General features: G+C 44.4%; 1 protein-coding gene and 1 long non-coding RNA gene across 2 annotated transcripts in view; both read left to right on the top strand.

Moving 5' to 3' along the window:
- The window catches only part of LOC148478832 (TOG array regulator of axonemal microtubules protein 1-like), a 45,805-nt gene that overhangs the window by 10,683 nt on the left and 16,990 nt on the right, over window positions 1–18,132 (top strand). Inside the window, exons 3-4 of the mRNA XM_088455316.1 lie at window positions 15,435–15,527; window positions 16,922–17,057. Coding sequence (XP_088311442.1) covers window positions 15,435–15,527; window positions 16,922–17,057 — 229 coding nt within the window. The remainder of the gene's footprint in view (window positions 1–15,434; window positions 15,528–16,921; window positions 17,058–18,132) is intronic.
- LOC148478833 (uncharacterized) lies at window positions 2,624–14,545 on the top strand. The gene is made up of 3 exons (XR_015872023.1): window positions 2,624–2,739; window positions 3,867–3,973; window positions 14,467–14,545. It is a non-coding gene; the product is annotated as an uncharacterized LOC148478833 (long non-coding RNA).

The raw sequence follows: 18,132 nt of genomic DNA, 5'->3' as shown, positions 1-18,132 counted from the left end.
TGGCCACATAATCCATCCTGTATGAAATCCTGTGGCGACAACCCCACTTTACAGGCCATACATGACACCAGCACAGGAGACTCAGCCACCTGTCTTTCAGCTTCCATGGACATAACAATATCTCTATTGATATGCAAAGTCTGAGTACAAATGTGACAATGTTCTACACCCAATATATCCCACACCTGCAGCAGAGGGTTAATGAGGAGAAACAGCAGTGATAGATTATGACTGACAGTTATTCAGAAAAAGGCAGCAAAACACACAGCGGATTTAAAAAAAAGTCACATACATACAGTACCTGGGCTATACATAGTTGATATATATTATAACTATATCCACCAAGCTCTTTTAGCAACTACTGTATAGCCCAGGTACTCTATTGAGCTCTGTATGACCTGATCACCATAGAGAGAGGTATACAGGGAGACTGACCCAACCTCCTGAGAACCTAGCCACCGAGAGCACATGAGAGTGGTCTCCGGCCAACTCATATAGAAGGAGGCTGGGAGGAGCAACCAGGACCCGGGAAGTTTTGCAACTGAACCAGCGTCCAGGTCGGGGGAGGGGCTGCCAGGGGATAATGTACCTCCCCTTATGCTGTACGTATCCACCTAACACACTGACATGGGCGCCGCCATCAAGCACCTGGCTGTCAGGATCCCTCCTGTCCCGGTGGTCTAGAGCCAGAGACAGTTTACACATGGCTCTGCACTACAGCGTCCTCCGGTCGGTCTCCACTGTCAGAGGCACAGACTGCCACACATAGTCTCCCATGTCAGTGGCCGCAGGAAACCCCTTACCTGCATCCCAGATGTTCCCGGTTGCAGTCCTCGGCTAGTTAAGCCCGCCAAAAGCTCTAGTACCCACACCAGCATTGCGGCCGGGGAGAAGACAGAACGGCGACATGAGCGTCTATCCAGATGCTAAGCTGCTTCAGGTCTCCCCTCCATCAGTCCCACTGACCACATGGTGCTCCTGCACCAAACAGCAAAAAACTGACTGCCTGTAGCCAGGGGCAGGGTATATATGGAGGAGGACCCAGGGCATCTTGGGAGCTAAAGCTTGTTGACTGTTTGGTGCCTGGATCACTCCAGCTACATACTCATGGTAATTTCTGTGGACCCTATGGGCCCGAAGAAGAAAATAACTTTACCCCAGTCCCAGGGCTGGCTCTAGGGGTGTTTGACCAGTGCGGTCACACAGGGGGACCACCCGTAGAGAGCGCACCCCTCCCCAGCATCCCGATTTCAGTGGGACAGTACTGTCCCACTGTTCCAGTACTGTCACTGTCCCGCTGTCAAATCGGGAGGTTGTACTGTACTGTCCCGCTGTCAAATCGGGAGGTTGGGGACCCCCACCGCCACAGCTGTGCGGCGGTTCCGGACCCCCGGAGTGTGAATGGATGCCGTGTGGCATCCATTCACTGGTGGGAGAGGGCTGGGGGAAGCCCAGCCAGTGACTGAGTGCTGATCTTTTACCCCCAGCCTGACGTTATTTGGAGGCGTGCCATGCGGGCATGCCTCCAAGTAACGTCATATAGAGGGCGTGGCCTATGATTAAACCACACCCCCAAATTTTGCGATGTATGGGGCACATTATCAAGGGCCGGCACAGGGTGCTCCAACCCCTGGAGCCAGCCTGCCCAGTCTTCAGCAGTCCAATCCCTGTACCTTTTGAAGAATATCAGTCTGTCCCTGATGTTATCCTGGAGAGAAGTGGCGTCTTTGCTGCCCTTCTTGAATTAATTGTAATTCATCTGATCACTCTTCATGGCATTCTGGAGTATATGCAAATTGCCATAATAAACACTGAAGCAGCAGACTTTGTGCAACTGCAAACCAATACTTGTGTCATTCTCAAAACTTTTGGCTACGACATATATATATATATATATATATATATATATATGTATAGAGTGTGTTGATCCCAGTTTTATATTAACATATTGGCCCTCATTCAGAGCCGTACGCTCTGAGCAGAGCGCACGCTCTGAATGAGGGCCGGGCTCCATTTTCATGGAGCGTCCTCCTGGACGCTCGTATAGCTGTGGGTCACCACCCACAGGCTATACGAGCGTGCATTTTGATGGCCGCGATGGTCGTGACCATCGCGACCATCGAAATTGCGAGCCGGAGCCTGCGGTTGAGGTTTTCAACCGCAAGCTCCGGAGTGATTTTGGCTCTATCAGAGCCAAAATCACTCCCACTGACATCACTAGTGATGTCAGTGGGCCGGCTTCTGACGGGAGGCGTTCCCGTGGGAACGCCCCCGTCAGGGAGGCACGCCCCCGGCACGCCCACCAAAGGGGGCGTGCTGTCAATCAACATTGACAGCACGCCCTCTTTGATCGGACACAACGAGCGAAGGAAAGTCCTTCGCTCGTCGTGTCTGGCGCATGCGCACGACGGAGCTCCCTCCGTCGTGCGCATGCTCAGTGCAGACCATCGACCCACTTGCGAGCGGACAGCCGCTCGCGAGTGGGTCTGAATCAGGCCCATTATCTTCTATTGTCCTGTTGCGCTTCTCCTTACTTCGTCCTCTCTGTTATACTGTATGTGTAGTTATTATAATATTGTTTGTTCTGATCACTTATTACGCTGGGTCCTGTATGTTTCTGTTTGCAGCTGCCCACACTTTCTTTTGTTCCCCGTAAATGTACTGGAAGAAGCCCAAACGCTCAAGGCCGGAATTCTGCCTATTATAACATCCAGCTGGAGACTTTGCCTACAATGTCTGGTAAATACAATTTATTCTTCTGTCTCCGGGCAGCATTTATATAGCCAGGGCCGGCTGTACCGTTAGGCAGCTTTAGGCTGCTGCCTAGGGTGCCAGGATCTGGGGCGCCACAGAGTCTGCCTATCACAATATTAATGATGTGTCTGAGAGATACTCTTGTTGTACTAAATGCAGGTGATGGCTGTGGAACTTCTTAGATGCCACCTCACTTTCACCTGAGGGTCTGGGAGGTGGTGGTGGGAGAGGGAGGGGGCTGAAGTTTTACCCAAGGGTGCCGAGATACCTTACTCCAGCCTTGTATACAGCCCAGTGCTGCCTGGGTAGAGGGTCTCGTGTGTGCTCAGGGCCTGATTCAGAGTCGGACGCTCTGACCAGAGCGCTCGCTCTGAATCAGGGCCCTCCTACCTCAACTTGGAGCGGCCTCATGGACGCTCGCATAGCTGTGGGTTACCACCCACAGCTATAGCGAGCGTCCATGATGATGGTCGCGATGGTCAAGACCATCGCGACCATCGTGCTTGCGACGAGACCCTGCGGTAGGGTCTCGCTGCCACAAGCCCTGGATTGATTTTGGCTCTATCAGAGCCAAAATCACTCCCACTGACATCACTACTGATGTCAGTGGGGCCGGACTCAGACGGTAGGCGTTCCCATGGGAACGCCTCCATCTGGCAGCCACGCCCCCGGCATGCCCACCAAAGGGGGAGTGCTGTCACTCACCATCGGATTGCCCGTCGCTCGCCGGGTCTCGCGCATGCGCACGACGGAGCTCCCTCCGTCGTGCGCACTTAGGCACCATCGACACGCTTGCGAGCGTACAGTGCTCGCGAGCGGGTCAGAATCAGGCCCTCTGGTACCCAAACATTTGCCCAAAGATCTATAATAATCATAATTGTTGATATGTGTATACTATTACTAATTTGTGCTGTACATGCTGTACATGGTTATTAAATAGCAGTCACCAGCGGTTTGGTATATACTCCAGCCAGACAGACTTAACCAGGAGCTTGAAATTATAGTGTGGTTTCCTTACAATCTGTGTTTATTTACTTTTTCCACTTTTTTAATGTATTTATTTTTCATTTATTATATGTAAAATACCCCGTATATATTAATTACATCTGCAGAGATATATAACCCAGTACGACCATTGGGACAGACTGAAGTGAAGTGGTCCAAACCTGAGCCTCCAAAGCCTAAGCTAAGCTTTCCAAGCCCTCAGAAATGTGACCAGGTGAGTCATGATCATATTTATGTTTTTCCCCTGTTGGTTTTATTGATTCCTCACAACAATATTTCTGTGACCTGGGCAGGATCTCACCCCATAGATAGATGATACATAGTGACTGTAATGACTGTGGAGCACGGGCTGATGGCACTAGTAATGCACCATTACAGCGTTATTGCAGCATAAGTACCTATACAGTGTCAGGTTACCTGGAGATCTGCCAGTATGTACATAGGATTTGTATGATGGATGCTCTGTGTTTGTTAGTGTCTTGTTCTCTTCTGTTCACAGGGGGTGACAAGGGCGGTCATCCCTGGACCTACACATGTAAAGGTCCCCCACACCCATCGGGGTTAAAGTGGGCCGAAGGAGACGGAACCAGTTCCGCCTCTTCCGACCCACCTAAACCCGGCGCCACAGGGAGGCTCCATTTGCCAGATGACCACTGCTATTTTGTAACCAGTGGGCACGAGGCTCCCTCCCTGCAGTGGCAGCCGGAGCCGGTGGTTGGAGCTCACTCGGGAGCCCCAGTTTCCGGCTCACGCAGTGTGCAGTATGGGAGAGACGTCATGACGTTTCTTCCATAGTCAGGGGAGCAGCCGAGCGGACTGGCTTAAGATAAGTATTCATTTTTTGGGTTTTTTTTTGTGCAAGCAGCTTACTGGAGGCATTACTTAGGGGGCACTACTACTGGGGCAATACTCAGGGGGCATTACTATTGGGAGCACTACTACTGGGGACATTACTATTGGGAGCACTACTACTGGGGCATTACTATTGGGAGCACTACTACTGGGGCATTACTATTGGGGCTCTACTACTTGGGGGCGGGGCAATACTACTGGGGCACTACTACAGGGGACACTACTACAGAAGGAGCATTACTAGTGGGGGCATTACCACAGGGGACACTACCACAGGGGGCATGACTTCTGGGGGCATTACTATTGCAGGCACTACTACTGGGGGCATTACTCAGGGGGCATTACTATTGGGGGCTCTACTACTAGGGGGCACTACTACTTGGGACATTACTACTGGAGCACTATTACAAGGAGCATTACTATTGAGGGCACTACGACAGGGGCATTACTACTGGGGGCATTTATACAGGGGACATTACTATTGAGGCATTACAATTGGGGATACTACCACACGGGACACTACCACAGGGGGCATGACTATAGGGGGCATGACTACTGGAGGCACTACTAATGTGGGTATTGCATAGGCTACTAATGGGGGTATTTCATAGGGGGCACCACTCCTGGGAGCCCTACTACTTTGTGCACTGCATAAAGGGCACCACTACTGTGGGTTCTGCAAATGGGGCATTACCACTGTGGACACTGACACTACTGGGGGCACTGCATAAGGGGCACCACTACTGTGGGCTCTGCATAAGGTCCCCATTGCGCATACCCCCAGTTCATCCACATTTATTAGGGGCCCCCACATGTTTGTTGCCCAGGGGCCCCCACAGGCCTTAATCCGGACCTGCTGTTCACCTAATACAATATACAGCGCCCATGACCCTTACACTAAGGGCGCATACACACAGGAACTAGTTATGCACCCATGGTCCATCATTTTCAGTTTCATGCTGTCCATAGAGACTGAGGATAAAGCAGAGAACATTGTCCTGTCTGGGCTGGGCCAGATAAGGGCCACAGGGGCCTGGAGCTGGGAAATATACAGGGCCTATTGTTAGCATTCGAGCTGCTGGAGGGGATGTGACCAGCATCACTTACATGTCATTTCACAGGTACATGAGCAGCTATGAGTGCAGTAGTCTCTTACTAACAGTGCCAGGTCACACTGCCCTAAGCTTTCATCAGTAAAAAGGGAAATCATTATTTATCAATATTGTGGTTTTAATGAGTGATAAAGTTACAGATACACACATTGTATAAACTACATTTGTGGTTCAATTATTAATACAGTGGCTGAGGATCAGATTAATAGTAGTCATGTCTTTTGTTTGAACAACTTGCTGGACTACACATCACAATACAGCCTTAATTCTGACACCTTCTGCGCTGCCACTAAACTCTGATATAGAGAATAACAATTCCGCAGGAGTGATACATAAATATATAAATGGTTAAATATCTGATTAAAGTCATATCCTCAGACTCTACTGGATATTGTGCTATTGCCAATGAATTTAGAAAATGTTACATTTGCAATTATCCCTATTCTATTCACCATGGGATAAAAACTATTTGTTTCACTATTATTCAACATATTTCTATCCTGGGCCTAACTGCCAGTGACACCACATTGTATATGTCAGCCTGAGCCATTCTTCTGCCATTTAGTTGAAATTGATGTTTGCATATATATTTTTATATATATATATGTATATATATATATAGAAATACGATGTCTGTTAAGAAACAGCAACAGGCGGCACTCCACGGACTTTATAGTTGAAGTAAAGTGACTTTATTTGCCAACGTTTCAAGACCTGGGCGGTCTTGTCATCAGGGTGTTCAAGTGTAACATACAAAAAAGCTTACCTTAAATAGCTGTATACAAACGGAAATGTCCATGAGAATCCTCACGCGCCGTCATGCAGGGAGGCGCGCAGTGTGTGACGTCACCAGCACGTGGCAACCCGGAACATGTGTGGATGCAGTCCGGGGGTGGGTAACCAGGGAAACGCTGGACGCTGGAAAAAATACGGTGTGAGAAATGAGCCATAAAGCTACACTGCGCGGCTACCTGCATGAAGGGGGGGGGGGCTCAGGGACGTGACAGTTAAACAATAATAACAACAAAAACAAAATTAAAACAAAATTAACAACAAAAGCGAAGAGTGCATTAATGTGTGCACACATGATATGCAATTCAGCAAATATAAATATAAACCAAGAAATCAGATAATCGATGAAGCAAACTAAAGCACGATGGTGCCATGAACTTTCACTGAGAAAAAATGGTATCGCTATGTAACAGATGTCACTGAATAAAAATTATGAAAAATGTGAAAAATATAGAGGCATATGATAAACTATGCAGACCCTTAAAGTATATGGGATGCCAAATGAACCCCAATGTATGTCTACTTAGCTACTAATTGAGCTGCGCAACATGAAACAACAATATATGAAACAACGATATATTAAAAAGCACATAATGGCCAAAAGAGGCTATAGTGTGTGGGAACAGAAAACTGGTTACCCACTGTATATATGCTACACAGGAAAAATGTCTAAGAGGTGGAGTTGAAAAATAGCAGGGTATACGCTATGCAAATGCATTCCAGGAAATTTTATCATTTAGCCCTCGCGGATGGATGGTATCAAGCAGATGAATCCACTTGGCCTCCACTCGTAACAGCTGCTTAGTGCGATCGCCACCCCTGATTTGTGCTGGAACATGGTCAATGACCTTGTAACGTAAGGATGCCAGTGTATGACGGGCATCCTTGAAGTGTCGAGCTACAGGTTGGTCGGAATCTTTTCCTGCCAAAGCTGCTCTGATAGAGGAGCGATGCATGGCCATGCGCTCTTTAAACATGCGGGACGTTTGGCCAACATAAGCAAGACCACAGGGGCATGTAATAAGGTATATAACGAATCGCGTAGAGCATGTAAGTACATGCTTGATGTAATACCTCTTGCCAGTGTGCGGGTGGTTAAATGTATGCCCCACTTCTAAGTAACCACATGTGACGCACGAAGGACAGCGATAACACCCAGGTTTTTTATGTGACACATCACCTTTATAAGAGAAAAAAGGAGTGATATCTGTTTTCACTAATATGTCTTTGAGGTTGCGACCTCGTCTGTAACTAATGAGGGGTTTACAATTGGCTAATTTGGGTAACTCTGGATCTGTGGATATTATCGGCCAGAGAGCTTTGGTAGCTTTTGAAATTACTGGACTGGCCAAGGTGTATTCAGAAACAAATGGAATGTGTGTTTTTAAGGGTTGTTTCCGATTGGGGTTCAATAGCTGTTCTCTGGGTATTTTCAATACTTCTTCCTTTTGTTGTTCTAAAAAGGCCGGGTCATAGCCTCTTTGTATGAACCTATCTATGATTTTGTCTAACTCAGAATCAACCTTGCTTCTATCGCTGGTTATACGAGCTACTCGCACCATTTGAGACTTGGCCAGGCCCTTTTTAAGGGCCGGAGGGTGAAAGCTACTTGAAATCAACATGGTGTTTCTGTCAGTATCTTTGGTGTATACTGAAGTTTCAATACGATTGTTATTTAAAATTAAATTGACATCCAAAAAATGAACATTGGTGTCACTACACTGATAGGTGAATTTGATAGCATTGGACGATGCGTTGATATTATCGATGGTATGTATCAATGTGTCCCTTTCACCTGTCCAGATCAACAGAAGATCATCTATGTATCGTTTATAAAATAAAATGTGTTGGAAAATATCCGGATCAGTGAAGAAAAAAGAATGTTCCTGTGAAAACATAAAAATATTAGCAAACGAAGGCGATACATTAGATCCCATAGAGCATCCGCTGATTTGTAAATAAAATGTTCCATTGTGTAGAAAGTAATTCCTCTTGAGTGTCAATTCAAGTAAATTCAAAAACAAGTTAATGTCCAATTTATCAAACATGCAGTTATGCAGAAAAGTATCCACAGCATTTAGACCCTCTTGGTGGGGTATCACAGTGTACAAACTGTGTACATCCAGTGTACACAAGATAGCATTATCAGGGATGTTATCCAATGCTCTAATGAGATTTAACAAAGTGGTGGTGTCCTTCAAATATGTGGACTGCGTCACAATGTAGGGTTGGATAAGAATGTCCAAAAATTGTGCAATGGGTTGGTATAAGGAATCATTGGCTGATATTATTGGCCTACCCGGGGGTTGTTCGGAATTTTTGTGGATTTTCGGGACTGTATAAATCACCGGAACCCTTGGAAATGGTTGCACCAGTTGTTTAAACAAATTAGAACTTAATTGCTGGTTGAGCACCGCCGTGTGCAAAATGGAATCCAGTTCCAACTTGTACTTTGAAGTGGGGTCATGTGTCAATTTTTCATAAACCGCAGTGTCCAAAAGTTGGCTATCTAATTCCTGTTTGTACTGTGAAATATTTTGAATGACGATTGCACCACCCTTGTCCGCCGGGCGGATGATGATGTCCGTGTATTTAGATAGAGATTGCAAAGCTTTTTGTTCAGTAATAGACAAATTATGATAGATGCGAGGTTGAGCAGAATTGTACCTTTGAACCGAGTCATCCATCAAACGTGTGAAGGTTTTTATTGAAGAGTTATATGAGGGGGGATCAAAGTTGGAAATCTTTTTGCCAAATATAGGGGTGATATCTTCAGTGGGCGTAATAGATGGATTCTTATGCTGAAAAAATTCTTTACGTCTCAATGAACGTGCAAAACGATGGTTTTCGATTTTCCATTCAAAGTCCCGATGTTTATTAGTAGGTATGAACGATAAACCTCGGCTTAGTACTTTGATTTCTGCTTCTGAAAGCATTCTGGAGGATAGGTTGTAAATTACACTTTTTTCTTCTGTGCTCTGGTGGTGCCTTTTGTTTTGTCCACCACGGCGGGTACACCTGAGGGCGGGACGTCCATATTTTTGTGTGCTGCTGGGCCTAAAGGGACCAGTCTAGGTGTCGATGGATCGTCAGACTCCTGAACACGATAGTCACTGTCACTATTAGAGGATGGATTATTTCTGCGGCCATGAAATTTTCTGTTACGCCAAGGTTGGCGTGAATTCTTACGCAATGTAAATTGTGCAGGATCAGTGCCGCTCAACCATCTATAAACTTGGTTCTGTTCATAGTCAGAAGTGACTGTTTGTAATTTATTCTTTTTATACTTGATAAGATCTTTTCTGTATTGATCACACTGGGCGACTAAGCGATTCCAAAGTTGTTGATGAGTAGAATCGTGCAGGATATCTGTATGTAACTCAGTAAAGGTTTCAATTTTAGATCTTGTGATGTTAAGTTCTCTGCCTGCTTCTTCAACCACCAGTATCATGAGATCTAGACTGCACTTATTTAAGATAGCTATCCAGCGACGGCAAAATTCGGCATTATGCCTACCGATTGTTGGGCAGTTCTTAACCCTAAATCCTCTAGGGATCATTTTAGAACGAAAGTAATCCGACAACGTGCTGCCGTGTAGCTGGTAATCAACTTCTCTTTTTTTCATTTTAAGTAATTGATGGTAAATATCATCAGCATTAGAAGGCTCAAAGTTCAGTGCATCTGAATCCTTGAATAAAATAGCCGAAATCTGTGCCTCAGTGAAGCTCAAAGTTTCACCTTTTGGTAACTCCATATTGACAAAAGACATAGAATCCATGGTGAATAAATACTCCGATAATCAGAATGAAGTTACTGCGTATCAGGTGCAATAAGCTGTAAAAGTGCACTGGTGCTAAAGTGCAATGTGAAAAAACACACAGGTGTCCAGTGCAATAAGTGATTAATACACTCCTGAAGATTACAGCTAAGTGGTTTAAACGGATGCGGTGCCTCCACTCCTTAGGACCACAGCAATGGCCCAATATTTAGAACATGTAGAGGGGCACTCAGTATTCCAATGTGATAATGCCTGGGTGCCTTCCTAGGAACAATGTAGAAATACGATGTCTGTTAAGAAACAGCAACAGGCGGCACTCCACGGACTTTATAGTTGAAGTAAAGTGACTTTATTTGCCAACGTTTCAAGACCTGGGCGGTCTTGTCATCAGGGTGTTCAAGTGTAACATACAAAAAAGCTTACCTTAAATAGCTGTATACAAACGGAAATGTCCATGAGAATCCTCACGGCCGTCATGCAGGGAGGCGCGCAGTGTGTGACGTCACCAGCACGTGGCAACCCGGAACATGTGTGGATACAGTCCGGGGGTGGGTAACCAGGGAAACGCTGGACGCAGGAAAAAATACGGTGTGAGAAATGAGCCGTAAAGCTACACTGCGCGGCTACCTGCATGAAGGGGGGGGGGGCTCAGGGACGTGACAGTTAAACAATAATATACACCAAAGATACTGACAGAAACACCATGTTGATTTCAAGTAGCTTTCACCCTCCGGCCCTTAAAAAGGGCCTGGCCAAGTCTCATATGGTGCGAGTAGCTCGTATAACCAGCGATAGAAGCAAGGTTGATTCTGAGTTAGACAAAATCATAGATAGGTTCATACAAAGAGGCTATGACCCGGCCTTTTTAGAACAACAAAAGGAAGAAGTATTGAAAATACCCAGAGAACAGCTATTGAACCCCAATCGGAAACAACCCTTAATAACACACATTCCATTTGTTTCTGAATACACCTTGGCCAGTCCAGTAATTTCAAAAGCTACCAAAGCTCTCTGGCCGATAATATCCACAGATCCAGAGTTACCCAAATTAGCCAATTGTAAACCCCTCATTAGTTACAGACGAGGTCGCAACCTCAAAGACATATTAGTGAAAACAGATATCACTCCTTTTTTCTCTTATAAAGGTGATGTGTCACATAAAAAACCTGGGTGTTATCGCTGTCCTTCGTGCGTCACATGTGGTTACTTAGAAGTGGGGCATACATTTAACCACCCGCACACTGGCAAGAGGTATTACATCAAGCATGTACTTACATGCTCTACGCGATTCGTTATATACCTTATTACATGCCCCTGTGGTCTTGCTTATGTTGGCCAAACGTCCCGCATGTTTAAAGAGCGCATGGCCATGCATCGCTCCTCTATCAGAGCAGCTTTGGCAGGAAAAGATTCCGACCAACCTGTAGCTCGACACTTCAAGGATGCCCGTCATACACTGGCATCCTTACGTTACAAGGTCATTGACCATGTTCCAGCACAAATCAGGGGTGGCGATCGCACTAAGCAGCTGTTACGAGTGGAGGCCAAGTGGATTCATCTGCTTGATACCATCCATCCGCGAGGGCTAAATGATAAAATTTCCTGGAATGCATTTGCATAGCGTATACCCTGCTATTTTTCAACTCCACCTCTTAGACATTTTTCCTGTGTAGCATATATACAGTGGGTAACCAGTTTTCTGTTCCCACACACTATAGCCTCTTTTGGCCATTATGTGCTTTTTAATATATCGTTGTTTCATATATTGTTGTTTCATGTTGCGCAGCTCAATTAGTAGCTAAGTAGACATACATTGGAGTTCATTTGGCATCCCATATACTTTAAGGGTCTGCATAGTTTATCATATGCCTCTATATTTTTCACATTTTTCATAATTTTTATTCAGTGACATCTGTTACATAGCGATACCATTTTTTCTCAGTGAAAGTTCATGGCACCATCGTGCTTTAGTTTGCTTCATCGATTATCTGATTTCTTGGTTTATATTTATATTTGCTGAATTGCATATCATGTGTGCACACATTAATGCACTCTTCGCTTTTGTTGTTAATTTTGTTTTAATTTTGTTTTTGTTGTTATTATTGTTTAACTGTCACGTCCCTGAGCCCCCCCCCCCTTCATGCAGGTAGCCGCGCAGTGTAGCTTTATGGCTCATTTCTCACACCGTATTTTTTCCAGCGTCCAGCGTTTCCCTGGTTACCCACCCCCGGACTGCATCCACACATGTTCCGGGTTGCCACGTGCTGGTGACGCCACACACTGCGCGCCTCCCTGCATGACGGCGCGTGAGGATTCTCATGGACATTTCCGTTTGTATACAGCTATTTAAGGTAAGCTTTTTTGTATGTTACACTTGAACACCCTGATGACAAGACCGCCCAGGTCTTGAAACGTTGGCAAATAAAGTCACTTTACTTCAACTATAAAGTCCGTGGAGTGCCGCCTGTTGCTGTTTCTTAACAGACATCGTATTTCTACATTGTTCCTAGGAAGGCACCCAGGCATTATCACATTGGAATACTGAGTGCCCCTCTACATGTTCTATATATATATATATATATATATATATATATATATATATATATATATATATATATTGGTCTGTCTGTCTGTTTGTTTGCTTGTCTGACTATGCATTCGGACAACTATGCATTCGGACACTCCTGCACCGATTGGCATGAAACCAAGTGGTCCAGTTGGATCCTGGCCAGGATTTAGGGGTTATGGTCCTGTTTGGACCTACCTTGGTGAACGTTGGGCAGAACTTAAACCCGGGGAGCCTGTTCTGAGCCTTCCATTTGATGAATTTGGCCAAAAACTTCTTAGAGTGGTAACATTGGATCCGCTCCAGAATCTGGACCGCCTGCTTCCCGAAGGTAAGTATCAGGGGTTAGGTTTAGAGCTATGGTTAGGCACTAGGGGGAGGGTTAGGGTAAGGCACTAAGGGGGTGGGTTAGGTTTAGGGTGCGGGGAGGTTAGGTTTAGGCACTAGGGGGGAGATTAAGTTCAGGTACTGGGGAGGGAGGGTTACAGGAAGGGGTAAGGGTTAGTGGAAGCCTAGGATACTTATTGTAAGTAATAGTAATGGGATTAATTTCTGACTGTCGGGATTCCGCTGTCAGTATTCTATCTATCTATCTAACTAGAGAGAGAGTCATCTATACCAAATATAAAATCAAACGCTAATAAGAATTTAAGTTCTGTAGTGTAAAACAGTCAAACATTGCACATGACACTGTACAATGTGTGTGAATGACTTACAGTAGTATATATATATATATATATATATATTTCTCTATAAGTCAGTGTGCAGTGAACCTTTTCTGATATGAGTGTGTTGATGATCCCTGTATTATATTATTACTGTGGCAGTATCACCAGAGGTGGCACTGGTGAGCAGCAGATTCAGTGTGAGGCAGGATAGATCCGCCCACACAGAGAAGAAAAGGAGTCTGGGAAGGTGGGTATGGGCTGACTGGTGGAGAGAGCTCAGGTGTGGGCTGGTGAGACAAACCAGTCAGAGAGCCCAGTGAAGATGAGTGAGCCATTGGGAGGCCAGGAGGCCGGTGTCCGAATCTTGCAGGAGGCAAGGGGGGGACCACAAACTCTCAGACTGTGACGAGAAGGCAGTGGAGCTGCAGGCTGAGGAAGCCAAGGCCTACCCTGGAGGATACAGGGAAGGCATAGAGACAGACTATGTGTGTGTAGTTGTGTCAGCCAACTAAAGACCAGGCCGGAGCCTGTGTTAACCTGCAGGAAGTGGGGCTAAGCTGACTTGGGACTTCTGTTTGCAGACTAGTTGCTCCCTTATAGAGAGAGGGTTGAAGAAGTGAGTTAGTCGCCCCAAACAGGGGCTAGGTTTGTTTGTTATTTTCTGTTTCCTGATTTCATATGCTGGCAGTAAAGCATCACCCTGTTTATTTCACCTGAAAGCTGTGTGTGGACCCTCATTAAGCACCTAAACACTGCACCCATTTACCCTCTGCCGAGCTAATAAACCCTAAGACATCACATTACATATTAACTTCTATTGTCCTATTGGGCTTCTCCTTACTTCATCCTCTCTGTTATACTGTATGTGTTGTTATTATAATATTGTTTGTTCTTATCACTTATTATTACACTGGGTCCTGTATGTTTCTGTGCTTACAGCTGCCTGCAATTCCTAATGTTCCCCCTAAATGTACTGGAAGAGGCCCAAACGCTGGAGGGCGGAATTCTGCCTATTATAACATCCAGCTGGAGACTTTGCCTACATTGTCTGGTAAATACAATTTTATTCTTCTGTCTCTGGGCAGCATTTATATAGCCCAGTGCAGCCTGGGTAGTGAGTCTTGTATGTGTGCTCGCAGGCCAAATACTATGTAATAAGACAATACCATACAATAGAGTTTATGGAGGCGGTCAGAGAACGTTGGTCCACCGAGGTGAGGAAGGCAGCATCTGCCCGTTGTACAGCCCTGATCTACCCTAAGCTTGTATAGATCCCAGAATGTTGTATGTTCCGCCAGTGGCTCCCAGAATGTTGTATGTTCTGCCAGTCCCTATAGCTTTTCAGAAGCTACAGGGACTCTGGTACCCAAACATTCGCCCAAAGATCTATGTCATCATTGTTGATATGTGTATACTATTACTATTTTGTGCTGTACACGGTTATTAAATAGCAGACACCAGCGGTTTGCTATATACTCCAGCTGGATAGACTTAACCAGGAGCATGTAATTATAGTAGTGCACAGATTCAGTACAGCCATACTCAGTTATGTATACAGGCAGCGGTGATGGAGCAGAGCATACAGCGGACTATCCGGTCATTTATGTAGGCAGGAGCACAGGATTCAGCAGGGTCCCCACAGAGCTAAGTAGTGGTGCTCAAACGCAGTGACTCAAATGGTGTCACACATGCGCAGACTAAAGAATGGTGGCCATCTTGGTAAAGGATCAGATGCTTCATGTAGTGGAGCATTATGGCGGAGGCGCAGTAGCACACTCCATATGTACCAACAATAGTGTGGTTTCCTTACAATCTGTGTTTATTTACTTTTTCCATTTTTTTAATGTATTTATTTTTTTCATCTATTATGTGTGTTTGTCAATTCTCTGTATATATTACATCTGCAGAGATATATAATCCAGTACGAATGAGAACATCAGGACAGACAGAAATAAAGTGGTCCAAACCTGAGCCTCCAAAAGCTAAGATGGCCAAAGATCGTAAGTTTTAAAAACATTTTCAACCTCTGCCTCTTTGAAAACAAATTTTTTTAATATTTTGTGTTGACAATTGAGATTTATTCCAGGGATAATCCGCTCCAGCCCTGACCATACATTTATTATCTAATTGTGGTACCAGCCAGTAAGATATTTGTTTTTATTGTCTATACAAGAGTTTCCCAATCGCAGTCCAGGTTTTAAGAATAGCCATGCTTGAGCACAGATGAGTTCATTAGTACCTCTGTCAATTTGATTTAGCCATCTGGACTCAAGCAGGGATATTCCTAAAACCAGGACTGTAATGGCGGAATTTGGGAAACTCTGGTCTACTCTGAACTAGATGGCCTAGCAGTATGTCAGTGAGCCTAACCATAACAGAGCTATGGGCACCAAATATTATTTTCACCAAGCATATCTTCCTACGGAATGCCCAATGCTGGTTTTATTTTTCTATTGAGCTATGATGTACAGTATTACCATTTGCATATAGTGTATAGTGGGGAGTACATATCTAATAATAATAATAATGATAATACAGTCAGTGGGAAATGGTTTTAGTTGAGTATGTAAGGGGGTCGGGGTATTTTGTCTTACCCCGACCCCCCATACATCATGACCTCATAAAGAGAGGGTTGGGTCAGGAGCAGGTAGCTGGACACATCTTATGGCTGTGCTGCCAAGTTCCTTGCCAGACTACAAAGTGCCACTGGGCAGTACTAGTGCTCCATCACCCCTGTACTCCCTGGGTGGCGGAACTGGTTGCTCACCCCTCTGTATGTCCCTTATGCTGTGAGACTGCATATTAGATAGATACTAGATATAAGGCCACCCCCCCCCCCCCCAATCAGGGTTTTGAGTTAAAAAAAATCCTCAGGTAAAATCCTCAGGTAAAATCCTCAGGTAAAACAGTGAATTAGCAATAATTATATTATGAGTTCTTTTGTGAGAACATCCAGTCACACTATAACATTATGAGTCCCTGTGTAATTCTAGCCAAAAGGGAGGTTCACATGGCTGGGGGAGAGTAGAGCAGGCCCCTTCCCCAGTGATGTGGGTGGGATACGGGCCATGATGATACCCCCTCCCTGTCATTGATAATTATCACACATCTAAGTACAGTAACGCTACCTACTTGCACACCTGCAAACATGATGTCACTGAGTTACTGAGGCTTTGTGAGCTGACATCTCCTGTAATTCTCTGCATAACACAGGATGAGTATCACGGTATTACATGGTTTTCTAATAAGCACGTGAACTATCTGGGTGAGGGAGAGGCCTCATGTGAGATCTGGCAGCATAGTCCATCTTCCTACAGATAACTACATGTACAGTAACTGCTGCATGTGAGCACTGGCCCTGCACTGTCTGACCTGTATTATGTATTGTTCTTAGCACCAAAAAGCTCCAGCAAAGTCCAATTGTCTGCTCATCATTGCACAGAGGTCACTTGCCCATCTGTGCCCAGAGAGCTGCCCAGACCGGACCCATCTCTGAATGATGCATTTAATCTGCTTTCTAACAATGACTGGTAAGTGAGGGACTGGGGAGGGTCAGTGTTACTGCTTGTTACCTTCTTTATTTTATGCTATTATATTACTTACTGTAGTGTCATTCCCATTCTGTGATTATAAACTAGTGTCAGATAGCACAATATTTCTGTACAGACTCCATTCTATCTATCTATCTATCTATCTATCTATCTATCTATCTATCTATCTATCTATCTATCTATCTCATATCTATCTATCTCATATCTATCTATCTATCTATCTATCTATCTATCTATCTATCTATCTATCTATCTCATTATCTATCTATCTCATTATCTATCTATCTATCTATCTATCTATCTATCTATCTATCTATCTATCTATCTCATTATCTATCTATCTATCTATCTATCTATCTATGTATCCCCTATCTATCTATCTATCTATCTATCTATCTATCTATCTATCTATCTCATTATCTATCTCATTATCTATCTCATTATCTATCTCATTATCTATCTATCTATCTATCTCTCTATCTATGTATCCCATATCTATCTATCTATCTATCTCATATCTATCTATCTCATATCTATCTATCTATCTATCTATCTATCTATCTATCTCATTATCTATCTATCTATCTCATTATCTATCTATCTATCTATCTATCTATCTATCTATCTATCTATCTATCTCTCTATCTATGTATCCCATATCTATCTAATATCTATCTATCTATCTATCTATCTATCTATCTATCTATCTATCTATCTATCTATCTATCTATCGTCACTAGCCACTGTGATATCTATAAGTTAGTCAAAAATTAATATAAATAAGTGGAGTTATTATTAATTAGTAATGTGCATGAATCCTTTGCTATGAACTGTAAGTAAATCCATCCATACATAGGGGGAGATGTACTAAGACTTGGAGAGTGATAAAGTGGAGAGAGATAAAGTACAAACCAATCAGCTCCTAACTCTCATTTTACAGGCTGAATTTGAAAAGTGACAGGAGCTGATTGGCTGGTACTTTATCTCTCTCCACCTTATCACTCTCCAAGGCTTAGTACATCTCCCCCATAGTCATCTACAGTAGATCAGAGAT

The sequence above is a fragment of the Taudactylus pleione genome, unplaced genomic scaffold (genome assembly GCF_031769625.1).
Source record: "Taudactylus pleione unplaced genomic scaffold, aTauple2 ptg000652l, whole genome shotgun sequence".
Classification (NCBI taxonomy): Eukaryota; Metazoa; Chordata; class Amphibia; order Anura; family Myobatrachidae; genus Taudactylus; species Taudactylus pleione.
This window is presented reverse-complemented; position numbering and strand designations above follow the sequence as displayed.